General features: G+C 33.0%; 1 protein-coding gene across 1 annotated transcript; it reads left to right on the plus strand.

Annotated features, from left to right (window-relative positions):
- Positions 1–7,116: 7,116 nt before the first annotated feature.
- LOC139856165 (alanine--tRNA ligase, chloroplastic/mitochondrial) lies at positions 7,117–14,641 on the plus strand. The gene is made up of 13 exons (XM_071845413.1): positions 7,117–7,277; positions 8,471–8,575; positions 8,680–8,894; positions 9,949–10,127; positions 10,435–10,513; positions 10,656–10,790; positions 10,883–11,032; positions 11,130–11,240; positions 11,323–12,240; positions 13,110–13,382; positions 13,460–13,669; positions 13,765–13,925; positions 14,185–14,641. The coding sequence occupies exons 1-13, from the start codon at positions 7,181–7,183 to the stop codon at positions 14,519–14,521; spliced, it is 2,970 nt and encodes a 989-aa protein (XP_071701514.1). The 5' UTR covers positions 7,117–7,180; the 3' UTR covers positions 14,522–14,641.
- The last annotated feature ends 2,892 nt before the right edge of the window (positions 14,642–17,533 follow it).

A 17,533-nucleotide genomic window follows, 5' to 3' on the forward strand; every position in this document is an offset into this window, starting at 1 on the left:
TAGACGTAACGAGATGATAAACACTAGGTTTGATTCATAAATATATCCCCGAACATTACCCATAACCTCCTTGGCAATAACCCATAATTTCCTTAGCTCTATCCCGCTCTTAAAACCATTTTGAAAGTGACACACTCATAACCTCGTCGTAGTATTTTATGTGTAATACTAATTAATAATATTAATAATAATAAGATTAATAATAATATTAATCTTAATAATAATAATAATAATAATAATAATAATAATAATAATAATAATAATAATAATAATAATATAAATATGGAGTATGATATGTATGTGTGTAAGACAGAGACCAAAATGCTTAAGCTTTTATAGGTGTGGCCTGATTCTGATGCCCATGCGATTGCATGGGTTTTATGCCTATTTGCCATGCGATCGCATGGCCGTCAGATCCAGCTCACATATTTTTTTGTAATTTTGTTTGTCGACATAATTTAATATAATATATATAATATATTTAATTTAAATAATTAATTATATATTATATTAAATTCACATGCATAGTTGACTTGTAATTTTTGTTTCGATAAGTCGTACGTCATCACTCGACTTATGTCCCGGTTCCGGTTTTTCGAGTGTCTCTTCGTACGTTGAGAAAACTTGTACATTACGTTTCGCGACTCGTACCTTTGTCAAAATATAGTCTTAAATTATTCCTAAACTATACCACTCAAAGTATATCTTAAACTTTCGAGTATTTTGGTCATTTACTTCTATAAATCATCGTCTCATTATTTGTTATTATATATATAATAACAGATTGTTTTATGACCAAGTTAATATTATATTTAAATATATATATTCAATATTTAATAAACACGTTTTTAAAATACATAACACAGGTTATTCATATATCTAATTCCAACAGTTAATATTCCTTATTACTGTATGTGTCCAAGTTACGTTATTTAAACAAACACTTTATCATTTGTTCCGAATACCGTTAAAAATGAATGATTTCTCAAATCAACGTGGACCTCTCAATAGAGACCCGTAATGATATCATAATCCTTAAGAGACTCAGTAAATGTCTTTTACTTGAATCGTTTGGCATAATCTTTTAACTCCGTAGTTAAATATATCAATCAGGTAATCAATCAAATAAGATTAATGCACAGTATCATATACCCAACACTTAGTTACGTTTTCAAGTTATAGTATATGTATCTATTTACATATAATTATTCGTGCATCATCGTGAATAAACGAAAGGTAATTGAATAGTTCAAGAATTTTGAGATTCAGTTTAACAGACTTTGCTTATCGTATCGAAATCATATAAGATTAAGTTTAAATTTGGTCGAAAATTTTCGGGTCATCACATTACTAGTTACCAAAGCTAAGGGATTTTCGGTTCAAACTCGGTGTAGAATTTAGTATGTACTTGTATCCATTGCGTTTAAAATAAAGTGCATGTATTCTCAGCCCAAAAATATAGATTGCAAAAGCAATTAAAAAGGGAGCAAATGAAACTCACGCATATAAATCTAGTATTTTCAGTATTTATAAACAGTCGCATGTATTCTCAGCCCAAAAATATATTGAGTAAAAGGGATCATATGAAACTCACCTTAGCAGCATATAAAGTCGTTCACCAAAATGTGATCGAAACTCGGATTACCAAATAATCGTAGATCTCAACCTAGAGAACATATGTTGGTCAATAAATGTCTATCAAGCTAGGTCAGGTCGTAGTGTATCACAATCCTAATGCTCGAGATCGACATACAAAAGTTATTCAAAGTCGTTTCAAAAAGTCAGTTTTGGACAGTTGTTTAACAAAACGAGATGTACCTTATATAAGGATTCATTTACTCGGTTGGTAATATTCAAAAATCCAATTTATCAATCTCGTAAACAAGTTGTTTAAATCTTAATTGCAGATTCAAAAGCAATTTCAATTAACGTCAATCATAATTCAGTTGATCATATCTTTTAATCCGTTCATCGAAACTATTCGATATCTAAATGAAAAGTTATTGATTTTTCGCCAGCTTTCCAAAAACATGTATATCATATACCTTTTACATTAATATATGTATTTAATTAGTGATTCATTATAAACTATTTAATGACGAAATTTATTATACAAGCATGCATAAACATATATACTCGAGCACTAGACATGTATACACTATTAATATATAAAAGATAAGATATGAATGCTCACTTATCAATATTGAGATTCAATATTGTAGGAAAGTACGTAGACGTAACAGAGATGATAAACACTAGGTTTGATTCATAAATATATCCCCGAACATTACCCATAACCTCCTTGGCAATAACCCATAATTTCCTTAGCTCTAGCTTGTTTGTAAATTTATTTTGAAATTACTCAAACATCACTCCGTCGTAATATTTTATGTATAATACTAATAATAATAATTTTCATAACCATAATAATAATAATAATAATAATAATAATAATAATAATAATAATAATAATAATAATAATTATAATATTAATATATAAATATAATACGAAGTAATATTTGAATGATTTAAAGAAATGGAACCAGACATCGCGTTTTATAGTGTGGCCTGAATTCAGACACCATGCGATCGCATGAGTTTTCAGTGTCGCATGGCCGCCTTTTCCGTTTTTGTTTGCTAGTTCGTCGACATCAAATAGTGTTTAATGTAGCAAATAGTGTTTACTGTAGCAAAGTCGTTTTTACTGTAGCACTGTAGCAAAGTACGGTTTACTGTAGCAATAGTGTTTACTGTAGCAAATAGTGTTTTACTGTAGCAAAGTCATTTTTACTGTAGCAAATAATGTTTTACTGTAGGAAAGTCGTTTTTACTTGTACATATATATATATATATACATACATATAATTGTTCATGAATCGTCGAGAGTAGTCAAAGGTAATTGTATATATGAAACAGTTCTAAAATTTTGAGACTCAATCTAACAGACTTTGCTTATATTAAATCATTTAAAGATAAAGTTTAAATTTGGTCAGAAATTTTCGGGTCATCACACACATGATCCTCACTCAATGTATAAGTTAATAACTATTTGATAGCTACATATAAAGTACCTCAAAATGTAAAGTTGTGACATTATGCTTTACATAAGTAAAGATTAAGTGACTATGTGCCACTAATAATCACTATAAGTAGTTTGACAATTAGAAGCAATGTATGCTAGTATGGACCACTTGAGGGTGATACGAGTGATTGAAATTTGTTATGTCATCGATAGATCAGACAATTTGGAGACATGGTTATTGGTTGATCCTTTATTAATGTGTCCTTAAAGTTGAATTAATTATGTGGCCGGATGAAGACAATATATATAATGGATGCCTAACCTCCAATAAGCTACTATAACTTATGGTCCAAAAATGGTATCCGTAATGTATCTTGTGTTTGTTTGGTTTCATCTATTTTCAGCATTAATTCGTATACGACTTCGTACATTGTTTCTGATGTATATATTCTACTCTTCTTATATCGTTTGTTGGGTCTTTCTCGGGACATTATGCCATAATGTTTTGCAATCATATGGCTCATATATGGAGTGCATTATGTTCGTCTAACCTTAGTTGTGAAATATAAAATGAAATATAAGCTTACATGAAATACATATGCACCCTCGCTATAGGTACGTATGTGATGCTAAGCTTTAACCAAATTAATTATACACAAACTTATTGAGCTTTCACTTGAGCTTAATTCACGAGCGCACTCATAAATCTTCTCAAAAATCCTATTCCCTCCTCAAAAATCGACGGGAAACAATTCACAAAAGTGAGACAACCTCCATCCAATCTCTCATAGGATATATGATTGTTAGCACGGGCCATCAAACTAATCTATACATTTGACGACGGACCCTACATTTAACCATCCTCTTAGTCACGGTAACTGAACCAAACATATTTAAATCTTGTTGTTCTTAGACTCGGAGAAAACTTTTAGCCAACCTTTTAGTTACGGTAACCGACAGTAAAATCTTGTTGTTCTTAAACCCTCTATATTGCACTTGGACATCTATATATCTATATATAATTATATATGCCGGATTAGAATCTATAATCAAAGATATTTCGTATATAAATATATTTTTATTAACATATTTAAAACACATTATATTTCTTTTTTCTAAACCTCTATATTTGTCTTGATCATAGTCTTAGAGGCGAGGCCATTTGAGGTTTTGTTTTTTCTTTATTTTGGGAAAAAAAATATAATAAATATATATAAAGATCCGAAGAATCAAATGAGTATAAAAGCGGACTCGGCAACCTAATGAATATATCTTGTGATCTACCAGCAATAACATTGTGCCGTAACTAAGTACTAAAGCTTTAACAAACAACCTAGCTCCTTACAAAATCAACTCATTGAATTAACACAAAAAACGTATTAGCTATTCAATTAGGGCCACAAACAACCAAACATTGAACCGTTACAAGTGTACAAAATCATAATTGAATACAAATTAAATCCGACGTTAATAACCCAAATGAAACACCAACTCCACTTGGCATCCGCCACCGCCAGAAGCTAAACTTAAGTGAATCCTAAAGTTGAATAAACCTGCAACACTTATGGTTTATGGTGCACGTAGATCCGGTCAATCTGATATACTTCTTTCGTCCCAATTTAATATTCTCATTATGACTTTTCAAGTTTTTTTTTTAACTAACTTTGACTTGATATATTTTGGTTTCTTTTATATATTATTTAATAAAATTTATATAAATGAAAACATATTTAAAGCTCAATACATTTATATAAATTTAATCAAATAATACGTAATACAAACAAAAATATATTAAGTCAAAGTCGATAAAAAAGATTTAAAAAATAAAAAATGAAACTATTAAATTGAGACGGAGAGAGGAGTTGTTAATAAAACCTCACTTAAACATATTGGTTAAATAGGAAACATAATTGAAGATTTCAATACATATAGTGGCTTTGGACTTTAAACATTTATGGGAGGTCGCATGTTTGAAACCTTCTTTCTTTTTTAATATTTTCACTTTTACCCTATATTTTGTAGTTATCTCAATTTTATTGATTTAGATTATTCATTATTAGCACTTTAAGAACTTAACATTTTTTTACAATTTTGTTATAAAGACATCAGGTTCAACAAATTTGTATGAAAAATGTTCATTAAAGTCATATATACTAGAAAAATACCGGCTCGCGCGATGCGACGGGGCCTTTTGGATCTCGTATTCATATTTAACGTAGCGTTATGTATTTACAAATTTAAAAACGCGTTGCTACGGGTATGTTTGGAAACACGTGATTAGTACCTACTATACCTAATGGACTCCACGTTTTTAATGCCAGAAAAATCGCATAATTAAGGGAAAAGAAACATCGATATGATGCGGTTATTTAGGTTGTTTATTATACGTGTGCGTATATGTATGAAAAATATCTCGAAATATTTAGCATTTTCTATAAAAAGTCCGTTTCGCGCGTAGCTAGTTGTGTTGTGCTCGTAAAATTGTTTCGAGTAGAACGGTGAAGTCGGAAAATTTAACTCGCGGCAAACGGGAAGATAGTGCCCGTAAAAAACTTGGGTGGATTTTGTTTAAGTCTATTTAATAAAATAATGATTTTACTTATGTTACCCCTAGAAAATTAGTTAACATAATTCGGGGGTGATTTTAAAAGTTGGTGGTGTCGTTTTGGTGTAGATGGAACGACACATTTGGAGTTGTCATTTAGTATACAAGATAATAATTATTTACAAATTCAGAGATTTTTTAAAATCAAATGTAGCCTAACTTAATTACAAGGTTGAAGAAGTCGGAACTCGGGGAGTTCTCGACGGGATCATTTCTTGGAATTCTCGGCTGTTGATTTTCGTTTACTTTTAGGATAATTTTTATGATACCCGAGATTTGTCCAAGATTTGACCGAGATTTGACCGATTTTTGGCCGAGAAACTCAATTTATCGGGCGTTGACCTCTTAAATCGGCCGTTGACCCATTTTTTGGCCGATTCCAATACGAGAACTCGACAGCAACTCCAAAACGATTTCTTCAATTTTTCCGATTTTTGCAACCTTGCTTAATTACATGAAATTATGACCAAGTGACTCTACAAATCATATTCTTTTAAAGCTACTTTCTATATGCATTTCATTTTAGGACTTTAATGAAATAGTGATCATATATTTTAGTATATAGATATTTATAGTGAACTGCACATTTTTATTAAATTTGAAATGATAGTTACATTTTGGTATATATTTTAAGTCACCACCGACTAGAATTTCTAACTTCGCCCTGCCTAACCTTTATGATGAAGTTTTGTATAACAAGGTTTTAAGTAATACTTTGTATGTCTGCTGTGTCGTGGTCAAAGTAAAAGTATTAAGAGTCTACAAATAGTATAGGCTATGTTTAGAATCTCAACATGATCTGAAATTAAATTAGCAGATTTTATCTACACAAGTGTATTTTTAACTTAATCAATTCTTCAAATTCAAAGATCTAGTGATTCAACTGTCCCATCATGAGTTTCACATATTTTCTTTATGTTTAAACTTTCAACATCATATATCCCGAAACACATTATAATTCAAAACTTGTCAGAAAACAATAGAAAGTTATAATTTTGACATTCTTTCTAAGATGCATTTCAAGAGAAGAGTTGTATCAATGATTAACAAATTAAAATTCAGAAAATGAGTTATGCTAATGTATGTCAATGATTCAATGTGGCACATGTTAATGCGTCTTTAATAAACTAATAACTAATTTTTTAATAAATGTATGCATAAATCTATTATATATCAAATTGAATTACCGAGTATGAATACATATACGATAATATATAAGAAAATTTCAACTTTATTAAATACAACATTGTGTTTTATAGGTCACACATTAACTGAACCTGCTTATAGTAATAGTGTTAGCAGAAATAAATACTCCGTAATAATATTAATTTAGAAAAATAATTAAATATTAATTTAAATATAATACTAATAATAATAATAATAATTAATAATTATAATAAATTAATGTAAAAAATAAATGGAAACAGTACTTGCTACTTTATTTATTTATTTATTTTTTTCTCCTTTAGAGCGGAAATGTGTGGATTGCTTTGCTTTATCTTCTATTCTATTTCTCTTGTTCTTTTTTCCGGTAGTAAGCAGCAGCAGCAGCCATGGAAGCATCCAAGCTTCCATGCTCATTATCCCACTTTCCATCTACCCTCATTAATTTAAGAAATCGTCCCAAATCCCATTTTTCTCTTTCCCCAGGTAATTAAATTAGTTTTTACTTAATATGCTGCTATTAAACCCTTCAAATTTCATAATCGAAGTTTTAGTTTTCTCAATTCTCATACATTCCATAATGATTAGAGACTGGTTCTTGGCTGTCAGGTAACTGAATTATATATTGACAGTGCATGTCCAGTTACAGAGAGTTTGCAGCAGGATTCTTTTACTTCTCACGTTTCATAAAGTTTTGACCTTTAACTTTTTTAATCAATTTGATATGAATGTTTTAGTAACTGTTTGGAGAAGTTTTTATTTTGTAGTTTAATTCATTATTATGTTATCAAACAATAGAATATGCAGATATCCGTTAATGTGAGTCATAGTAAAATTCAAGTCAATGTTAGAACTTTCAAGGACTAGGTTTTACCCTAAAGAGTTTAATTATATTTTCCCCTATAGTGATCAGAATATGTTTATTTTGATACATCTATAGATGTAGTAATAAATGTAAAATCTAAAGATAGTAAGTCTGTTATGCAAGCCTTGTTAAGTTGTTCGGATGGCTAGAATAAACCAAACCAGACCAAACCAAACCAAACCAAACTATGGGCGTGTTCAATTTGCTGTGCCTGTGAAAACCTATAAGCTTTTAGAGTACAAATGATTTATTGAATTGCTATGTTTGTAACCGTTGTTTTTATTATATTCCATGAATGAATAATGTGATGCTATTGATAAGTGAAAAGGCAGGCGTGTTATTAAATAAACGACTACACGGAAAATTTTATATGATAGGAAATTTCACACCTTTTAGCTATGATAAATATACAGCCTTGGATGAACCTATGTGCATACCTTGGAATAAAGAAAGTTGTAGTCTTTTCAGTTTTGTAGTAAGCATTTAAAATATAAACTTAAAAAGTAATTGTTGTAAAGCACTACGCATCCCCTTTATAGCGCCATAGTAGTTACATACTTCCATTCATGAGCTTCATTTGAGTGAGTCAGTGGTATCCAAACCTCTACATTTGTGATCCATCTCGGGTTACCTAAACAATCATATGCCATCTTGTAGAATATACATGTTCTGTTATTACATTACATTACAGTACATTACATTACATTACATCTTTGATAAAATGGTAATCTTAAATAAGAAAACTAACTCTTAATGGTACCATCCTAATAATCTTATATTCTTATGATGATGATACAGAAGAATTTACATGCAGGTTTCAGGAATTACAGTCTCTCTATTGTACAAAGTTTAACATTACCCTTTCGCAACTCTAAAAAGAAGAATGCACGTGCCATACATTTTATCACAAATGCATCAGGTTTAATGATTATATCATTATGCTTATAGGAGCCCCAAAGTTTATTACACGAATTGTCGATATATATTTATATCTAATAAATATGGAGTGTCATTGTTTTACAGCTTCCGTACAACCTGTGACGGAGGAGAATCCAGTCAAGGAGGAGGAATCTGAAGAAGTTGGTACGAGTGGTAATTCAATCCGTAGGCGATTTCTTGAATTTTATGCTTCAAGAGGTCACAAGGTTCTTCAGAGCTCTTCACTTGTGCCTGATGATCCTACCGTTTTACTCACTATTGCTGGCATGCTTCAGTTCAAGCCTGTTTTTCTTGGAAAGGTATTTATTACCTTCCTTCTTTCTTTTTCACTAATATCAACTTACATATGCATGCTTTTTTAAAAATTTGAAACTATATATTATATTTGTAGTTAAGTTGAAAACTAGTAGTTATTTTGTTAGGACAAGAATATATATACTCTTTGACACAAGATTGTAAAAGTCACTGGTTGGGGACTTGTCGTCCGATACTTCGGAGGATTAATCGGCCAAGTCGGGGACTAGTTGGATGTTGACCAACTTTGACTTTGACCAACTTTGAGATAAAATGTGTTGTGTGCGTGAGTGATTATCTCAGAAGAGAATAGTGGCCCAAAAATGTGTTCCAAGCCCGAGTTTTAATTTTAATTCATATCTAACATTTGACCAACTTTGACCAAATGAATCCGCCTTTGACTGGTTTTAACCTGTTGATCGGTTTGGACCTAGTTGGATTGGACCACCTCACAAAACCAAATAATCGGCCGACTTCTGAACACTGCTTTTATCTATTTTATTTTCATTTGCAAAAGAAGAGACACTGAAATTTAGGTGGCAAATGAGTGTGTGGGGGTTGGCACCTGTGAGCATTTTGTAGTAAAAAGATGGTTTCATAAATAATTTTAAATCAATCCTTAATTCAGAAACAATTGTAAAATAATGATCTCATTTGTTATTTAGTAAAAAATGTGAGGTTGTGAACTCAGATAATCGTTTGGACAACTTTTGAACCATTTTGCCTGTATCTTTGTAGCCAGTATTGTTAAAAAAAATCACTTGTTTGATGCATTGTCATTATAAACTACCCAACTTTGATCCATTATCAGATAACTGAGTTGAAATTACTTTTTAATGCTATATAGAGTAACACAGGTTATAAAGATATATGTGTCCAACTCCGACATGGTGTTGATAATATAACTGTAAGTTAAGACTTAAGAGTAACAAAAGTACAATGGGATGTGATTCTTGGTGTTTATATTTTCCCTTATGCAGCTCAGCTACTATTTTTTGCAACCTTAAAGACTAATAAAAAATGTACTTGCTTTGCCGGGTATCATTATATTATGTTCAGGTACCAAGACAAGTAGCACGTGCCACAACTTCTCAGAGGTGTATACGCACCAATGATATTGAGAATGTTGGCCGAACATCTCGACATCATACATTCTTTGAGATGCTTGGGAATTTTAGCTTCGGTGATTACTTCAAGAAAGAAGCAATCAAATGGGCTTGGGAACTCTCAACCGTAGAGTATGGATTATTATTTTTCATTTTCCCGTACTTTACTATACTATATATATCTGGATCTATCTTATTCTTGTTGTTATTTTCTTTGCTTTCATTTTCATTTTCTCGCACCATATTAATATAACAAAACGCAAGTATTAAAAAAGGTAAATGACATTGCATCCTAGACTTGTCTACTTTTAGTTAACTTCCCGTTCCTAATCTGACTAGACCATTTCCGTTACATTAATTTTGGAATAGCTTTAATCTGCTAGAATTTATCTTAAAATTTAACTAACTCTTGTTTTTTTTCTCTGTGTTTTGCTTTCAGATATGGATTGTCTGCAGAGAACTTGTGGATTAGTGTGTATGAAAACGATGAAGAAACATATATGATATGGCATGATGAGGTGAGACATCTTCTTCTTTTTTCTTTTTTTTTTCTTTTTTTCTTTTTTTTTTTTTTTTTTTTTTTTGTAGTTTGGCAGTTTTCATGGGACTAATGGAATATACGTTTGTTTGTTGCTGATATATATACCACTTTAACTTCAGATAGGTGTTCCTGCCAACCGTATAATAAAGATGGGTGAAGAAGACAACTTTTGGACAAGTGGTGTGACGGGTCCTTGTGGGCCATGTTCAGAGATCTACTATGATTTCCATCCCGATAGGGGACATTCAAAAGTCGTAAGAAGTTTCAGCCTCTTTTGTGTGCGTCTTATGTTCAACTTTTCATGTTGTTTCTTTCTTACTGTTGACTCTTGATATTCTTTATTTAGGATCTAAATGATGATACAAGGTTTATTGAATTCTACAATCTGGTATTCATGCAATTCAACAAAAATGATGATGGTTCTCTAGAACCTTTAAAACACAAGAATATAGATACGGGTATGGGACTAGAACGCATGGCTCGCATCTTACAAAAGGTACCGTATTGTATAATGCTTAATTTCGAGTTTTCTCAAAACAATCAAGCTTGAAGAATTAATGGTCTCTGTCTGTTTGGTTACATTTATTATACAGGTTCCCAACAATTACGAAACTGATTTGATTTTCCCAATCATAGAGAAGGTCTCGGAACTGGCAAATATTTCGTATGACCTTGCAGACGATTCTTCAAAAACAAAACTAAAAGTAAGGTTTTCAATATTCTGTCTTACAGATGGCAAGTATCATGGATTGAAGAATACTTTGTTAACATTGTACCGTTTTTCAGGTTATCGGTGATCACATGAGGGCGATTGTTTACCTAATATCAGACGGTGTTTTCCCGTCAAATATTGGTAGAGGATATGTGGTGCGACGGCTCATTAGGCGAGCTGTGCGTACAGGAAGGTTGCTTGATATAAGAGGAGATGAAAATGGCAACCTCGAAGGGGCATTTTTGCCTATTGTTGCTGAAAAGGTAATAGATTTATGTAGTGAAATTGATCCGGATGTAAAATCAAGAAAAGCCCGTATTCTTGAAGAGTTAAAACGAGAAGAGTTACGTTTTGTTGTAACATTAGAAAGAGGAGAAAAGCTTCTTGATGAAAAACTGGACGACGCTATTATAAATGCAAAGCTAAACAAGACAGCCCCGTTTTTGTCGGGAAAAGATGCTTTCCTTTTATACGACACATACGGTTTTCCCGTTGAGATAACACGAGAAGTGGCCGATGAACGTGGTGTGTCGGTAGACATGAGTGGTTTTGATATTGAAATGGATATTCAAAGAAGACAGTCGCAAGCAGCCCATAATGCGGTTAAGCTCACAGTTGAAAATGGTTCGGAATTAACTGAAGGTATACCCGACACTGAGTTTCTTGGTTATGATACCCTTTATTCTAAAGCAGTTATCAAGGGTTTATTATTAAGTGGGAAACCAGTTGTTGAGGTTTCTCAAGGAAATGAAGTTGAAGTCTTACTCGATCGTACACCATTTTATGCCGAATCCGGTGGTCAAATTGGGGACCGTGGGTTACTAAAAGTCACAGAGACCGAAACCCTAAAGACTGCTGTTATAGAGATTGCAGATGTTCAAAAATCTTTAGGTAACATATTTGTTCACAAAGGTGTCATAAAAGAAGGAAGTATTGAAATTGGTAGAGAAGTCGAAGCTGCAGTCGATGCAAAACTAAGAAAACGGGCAAATGTATTCCTCTTTTTTACCTGCCTTTTCATTGTTAATAGTAAGTATAGTATAGTATATAGCATAGTATAGTATTATTAAATTAAAATATGAATTATTCAATATGTATATATATATATATATATATATATATATATATAGTGGTAGGATCAAGAGGGAAGTAACCAATTGGGGGGGAAGCAAAAACTTTTTTTTTTCCGTTTTTTGAAAAAACTTTGTTCACGAACATTATAGATGGGATGAAAATATGAACATTTAGTAGAGAAACTTTGTGATAAATGTTTTTATTTTGGCGGGAAAACGCTCGAAGAAGTAATATATAACAATTATCGTGTTTTTTGAGCGTATGTTGAGGTTTTAGCTATTGGGGTTTAGATATTAGGGTTTAGATATTAGGGTTTATAGGGTTTAGATATTAGGGTTTAGAAATTTAGGGTTTAGGGTTTAGAATTAGGGTTTAGATTTAGGATTTAGATTGAGTTTTTAACACGAACGGTTTAGGGTTTAGGGTTTAGGGTTTAGGGAATAAACCCAAAACACCAAACCCTAAACCCTAAACCCTAAACTCTAAATCGGGCTAAATTTTACTTCACAAAACATAAAAAAAAAAACGTTCATATTCTTCACGAACAATATTATCTTGAATGTTATTTTTGTCGATCGTTTTCCCGCCTAAATAATAACATTCATCACGAAGTGTCTCTTCTAAATGTTCATATTTTTGTGTGATCTTGATGCCGGAAAAAAAAAACGAAAAAAAAAAAAAAATTTGCTTCCCCCCGCTTCCCCCCGATTGGTTACTTCCCCATTGATCCTGCTCCTATATATATATATATATATATATATATATATTAAAATTAATCGGCTTTCAGGTCCATCATACAGCTACGCATTTGCTACAAGCTGCGCTTAAGAAGGTTATAGGTCAAGAGACTTCACAAGCTGGTTCATTGGTGGCATTTGAACGGCTAAGATTTGATTTCAACTTCCACAGACAAGTTGCTGATCACGAATTAACAAGAATTGAAGATTTAATTAATGAATGGATAGGAGACGCTACGATTCTGCAGACTAAAGTGATGCCAATTTCAGAAGCTAAAAGTGCTGGTGCGATAGCAATGTTTGGAGAAAAATATGGTGACGAGGTATTTGAATTTTTTTGTTCCTTATGATTTTTAGTTCAGTTCTCGCTCCTAATATTTAGATTTCTAATGGTTTTTAGGTACGAGTGGTGAATGTTCCTGGTGTATCAATGGAGCTTTGTGGGGGCACGCATGTTAGCAATACATGCGAGATTCGTGGTTTTAAAATAATATCAGAACAGGGGATCTCGTCTGGTGTAAGACGTATAGAAGCTGTTGCAGGTGATGCATTTATCGAATATGTTAATGACAGAGATAAATACATGAATCAGCTTTGCTCCACACTCAAAGTAATATTCATACCTCAAAATCTATGCATAAAAATATACATTACTTAAAAAGAAAAAAAATATTTATAGCTTATTATTCTTGTATGTATGTATAGGTAAAAGCAGAAGAAGTACCGACAAGGGTAGCAGGGATGATGGAAGAACTAAGAATAGCAAAAACTGAGGCTTCGGCTGCCCGTGCCAAAACAGCAGTTTATAAAGCATCTGTTACTGCCAACAACAATGCATTTCGTGTTGGAATTTCAACGCAGATCAGGTTATTACTTGTATGCTTGTGAATTTTACTTTGAACGACAAACTGACAAATTTATGATTAGTATTAATTGTTCTTTCACATAAAGCGTTTTATATACCACTAATTTGGACTCTGAAAAGGAACAACCTTAATTAAGTTGTAAAGTCAGTTACATACATACATACATACATACATTACATTAAATAAAAGAGGCCATGAGCCCATGAATGTTATGTTTATGAGAGTAAATTCTGATGTGTTATACTGTTATGTTGTTCAGGGTGGTGGTTGAATTAATGGAGGACACGGATGCAGATTCTCTTAGAAGCGCTGCTGAACATCTGGTTGATGTTTTAGAAGATCCTGTGGCAATAATTTTGGGTTCGTGTCCAGCAGAAGATAAAGTGAGCTTAGTTGCTGCATTTAGTCCGTCAGTAGTTAGTTTGGGGATTCAAGCCGGGAAGTTCATAGGGCCGATAGCAAAAATGTGCGGAGGAGGTGGCGGTGGCCGCCCAAATTTCGCTCAGGCAGGTGGTAGGAAACCTGAGAATTTGGCGACTGCTCTTGAAAAAGCAAAAGCCGATCTTGTTTCGATTTTATCTGACAAGACTTGCTAATAATTAATACTGTAAATTAATTAATACACCATATCACAATATTTTCTTGTAATTTTTCACACACCAGTAACTACTACTGAAATATAATATTAATATATAAAGGTGGTATGTTAAATTGTACAGTGTATGTATGTATGTATGTAATGGACAAAAAGAACAATTTGTATGTATAAAATAGAGAGTATACTATACAAGCTGTTAGAGATGACTTGTAGTGGTTGTGATGGCATTTTTAAGGATCGTGAAAATGATAATGGCAAAGGAGTGTAGTGGAAAAAGGGTTGTGATTGTTAAAGGGTAATTGACCAAAATATACTTTTTTAAAAAAATTTCATTCAAAATACATTTTTTTTTAAAAAATTGTCTTTTTACACCATTAGGTCGACCAACAATATGGTCGACCACCCCTTTATTTGGTCGACCACCTCATTTTTCAAGGTGGTCGACCAAACTTCAATAAGAGCATGGTCGACTACCATGTAAACATGGTCGACTACCACCTCAAATGGCTATGGTCGACCACAAAGCAAAAAAAACAACGCGGGCGACCATGTTGCTCATTTTGTTCGACTAAGGTTGTTGTTTAGTTTCTCACATTTTTCGTTGTTCTTGTTCTTCTCGGGTTGTTAGTTTGTTTGTTGTGTGTAGGCTTTAATTTGTTTAGTTGCTTCTTGTGTAAGAGACTTGGAGTTTTGCGTCGTTTGTTTCTTTCTGGATGTTTTTGTGTTTGTTGGGTTTTGTTGTGAGGCCCCTCTTATGTTTGTGTCAGGATTTTCGCCGATTCTTGAAAAAATTCTATTTATATTAGATAAAATTACACAGTCGACCATAGCCAATTGAGATGATAGTCGACCATGTTTACATGGTAGTCGACCATGATCTTATTGAAGTTTGGTCGACCACCTTGTAAAATGAGGTGGTCGACCATATTGTTGGTCGACCTAATGGTGTAAAAATTTAAAAAGTGTCACACTTTTTCAAAATACACCTTTTTTTAAAAAAAAAAATTTTAAAAAGTGTCACTAAAAACTGTTACTAGACTAGCACGGATTTTGCAGATTTCGGGATGCGTGAAACCTGAATACAGGGAAGTCGACCAATGAGTTGGTCGCCCGCGTTGTTTTTTTGCTTTGTGTTCGACCATAGCCAATTGAGGTGGTAGTCGACCATGTTTACATGGTAGTCGACCATGATCTTATTGAAGTTTGGTCGACCACCTTGTAAAATGAGGTGGTCGACCAAGTAAAGGGGTGGTCGACCATATTGTTGGTCGACCTAATGGTGTAAAAAGACATTTTTTTTAAAAAAAAAGTGTATTTTGAATGAAATTTTTTTAAAAAAGTATATTTTGGCGAATATCCCATTGTTAAATGCTTTATTTGAACAGAACAGAGTAACAGACTATTAAATTAAATAAATGCGGTTGCAGGCGGATATCATTCGATACGAATCAGATGATTACTACTTTTTTTTTTCAGCGAAAAAAACTTGAACTTATATTAAAATAGACACTTCAACAAAATTGAAGCTCCAATCAAACGTACAACCAAAACGAAAACCAAGCTTAATACAAGAGACGAACACAAATCAAGCTCGCACCAAACTAGAAAATCTAAAACATAAAAAATACACTAGAGATACAAACCCAAAAAAGAACAACAAAAAGAGAGTGACAAATCAAACGAATGACGAGCGAATAGCAACCATCATCTCTCGAACCTTACTAGACATCCTTGATGAATTCACCGAATCTCTCCATCTCGGCCCCTTGAACACGGCGTTGTCTTCTAGAGTTCTTCCCTTTAGTCAAATTAGAGGTGACCCCACTAGAAGTATGGTTGTCATCAACACTATCGGACTCGGCCACCATACTATCCATCATAGACACAAAAGCGGCTATATTTTTAGCCGAACCCGAGGCACCATCACTCTTAACCAAATCCACGGGTAATGACTCCGAGATACCACTAGGTTTACCAAATTTGGAAGCTACCGAGTCGAAAACAATCGAAGTGACCTTGGTACCACCCTTCCCCGTACCCGAAATGAAGATGATTACAACTGTATTGAGTTTTGTTGATACAATGAATGACTTACCACTTGGCCACTTGCACCATGTTAAGAAATACTCCTTCCGTGATCAGATCACTGTAAGGTGTCGGTGGATGTTTAAATCATTTACACTTCTTCACCAGTTCAGTCTTTGAGGATGATGAAGCTAATGCCGATGAGGTTCGGATGAGAGATGGGGGCTTCTTCGGTGAATGAAAATGTTTTGGAGTATTTGTTTCTTCTAGATACGCCAAATATGTTTGCTTTGCTAAAGTGGAAGGGATCTCATCAAGCCTCTGCTAACAGTATGAAAGTCATCATTTAGCATTGCTCTGGTTGAGTTTTGTAATTTTATCAACGGTTACGATGTTGGTGCCACTTCAAGTAATTCGATATCGTTGTAAGAAGTTCGTAAATCTTAGTTCACTTTATAGGTCGTCTTTGTTTTATTCTTTTGTGGTTTGTAGCTCCTTGTTTTGGTTTGTTTGCGCTTCGGCCTTCTTTCTGTTGTTTGTTTGGGGTTATTTCATTTATAATGAAAGGCTTTTTTTTTTTTTTTTTTTTTTTTTTTTTTTTTTTTTTTTTTTAATATATCTCGTTTTTTTCTCCAAAGAGAAAAGAAACTACCTCCGTTTCAATTTTATTGTCCTTGGACTAAACACACGTAATTAAGAAATATCATTATTATGCTATACTTTTTGTTAATTTTTTTTTTTTTTTTTGTGAAAGGCAAGTTGTCGGCATCACCCAGAGGGGTATTAACCACATTCACAATCATTTGTCACCCGCGCGCGCTTTCGAACGAAGACCCAAACCATATTACAAGGATCCGAACCTTAAACCACGGGATGGGCAGGCGGGTTGGGCCTAGATCCTAAAATGAGTCGGTAAAAACTCCCTAGGAGCTTCTTAAGAGACATGGATCGAAACCCTGACCTCTACCCTCCTAATAGATAATCT

The sequence above is a fragment of the Rutidosis leptorrhynchoides genome, chromosome 6 (assembly GCF_046630445.1).
Source record: "Rutidosis leptorrhynchoides isolate AG116_Rl617_1_P2 chromosome 6, CSIRO_AGI_Rlap_v1, whole genome shotgun sequence".
Lineage (NCBI taxonomy): Eukaryota > Viridiplantae > Streptophyta > Magnoliopsida > Asterales > Asteraceae > Rutidosis > Rutidosis leptorrhynchoides.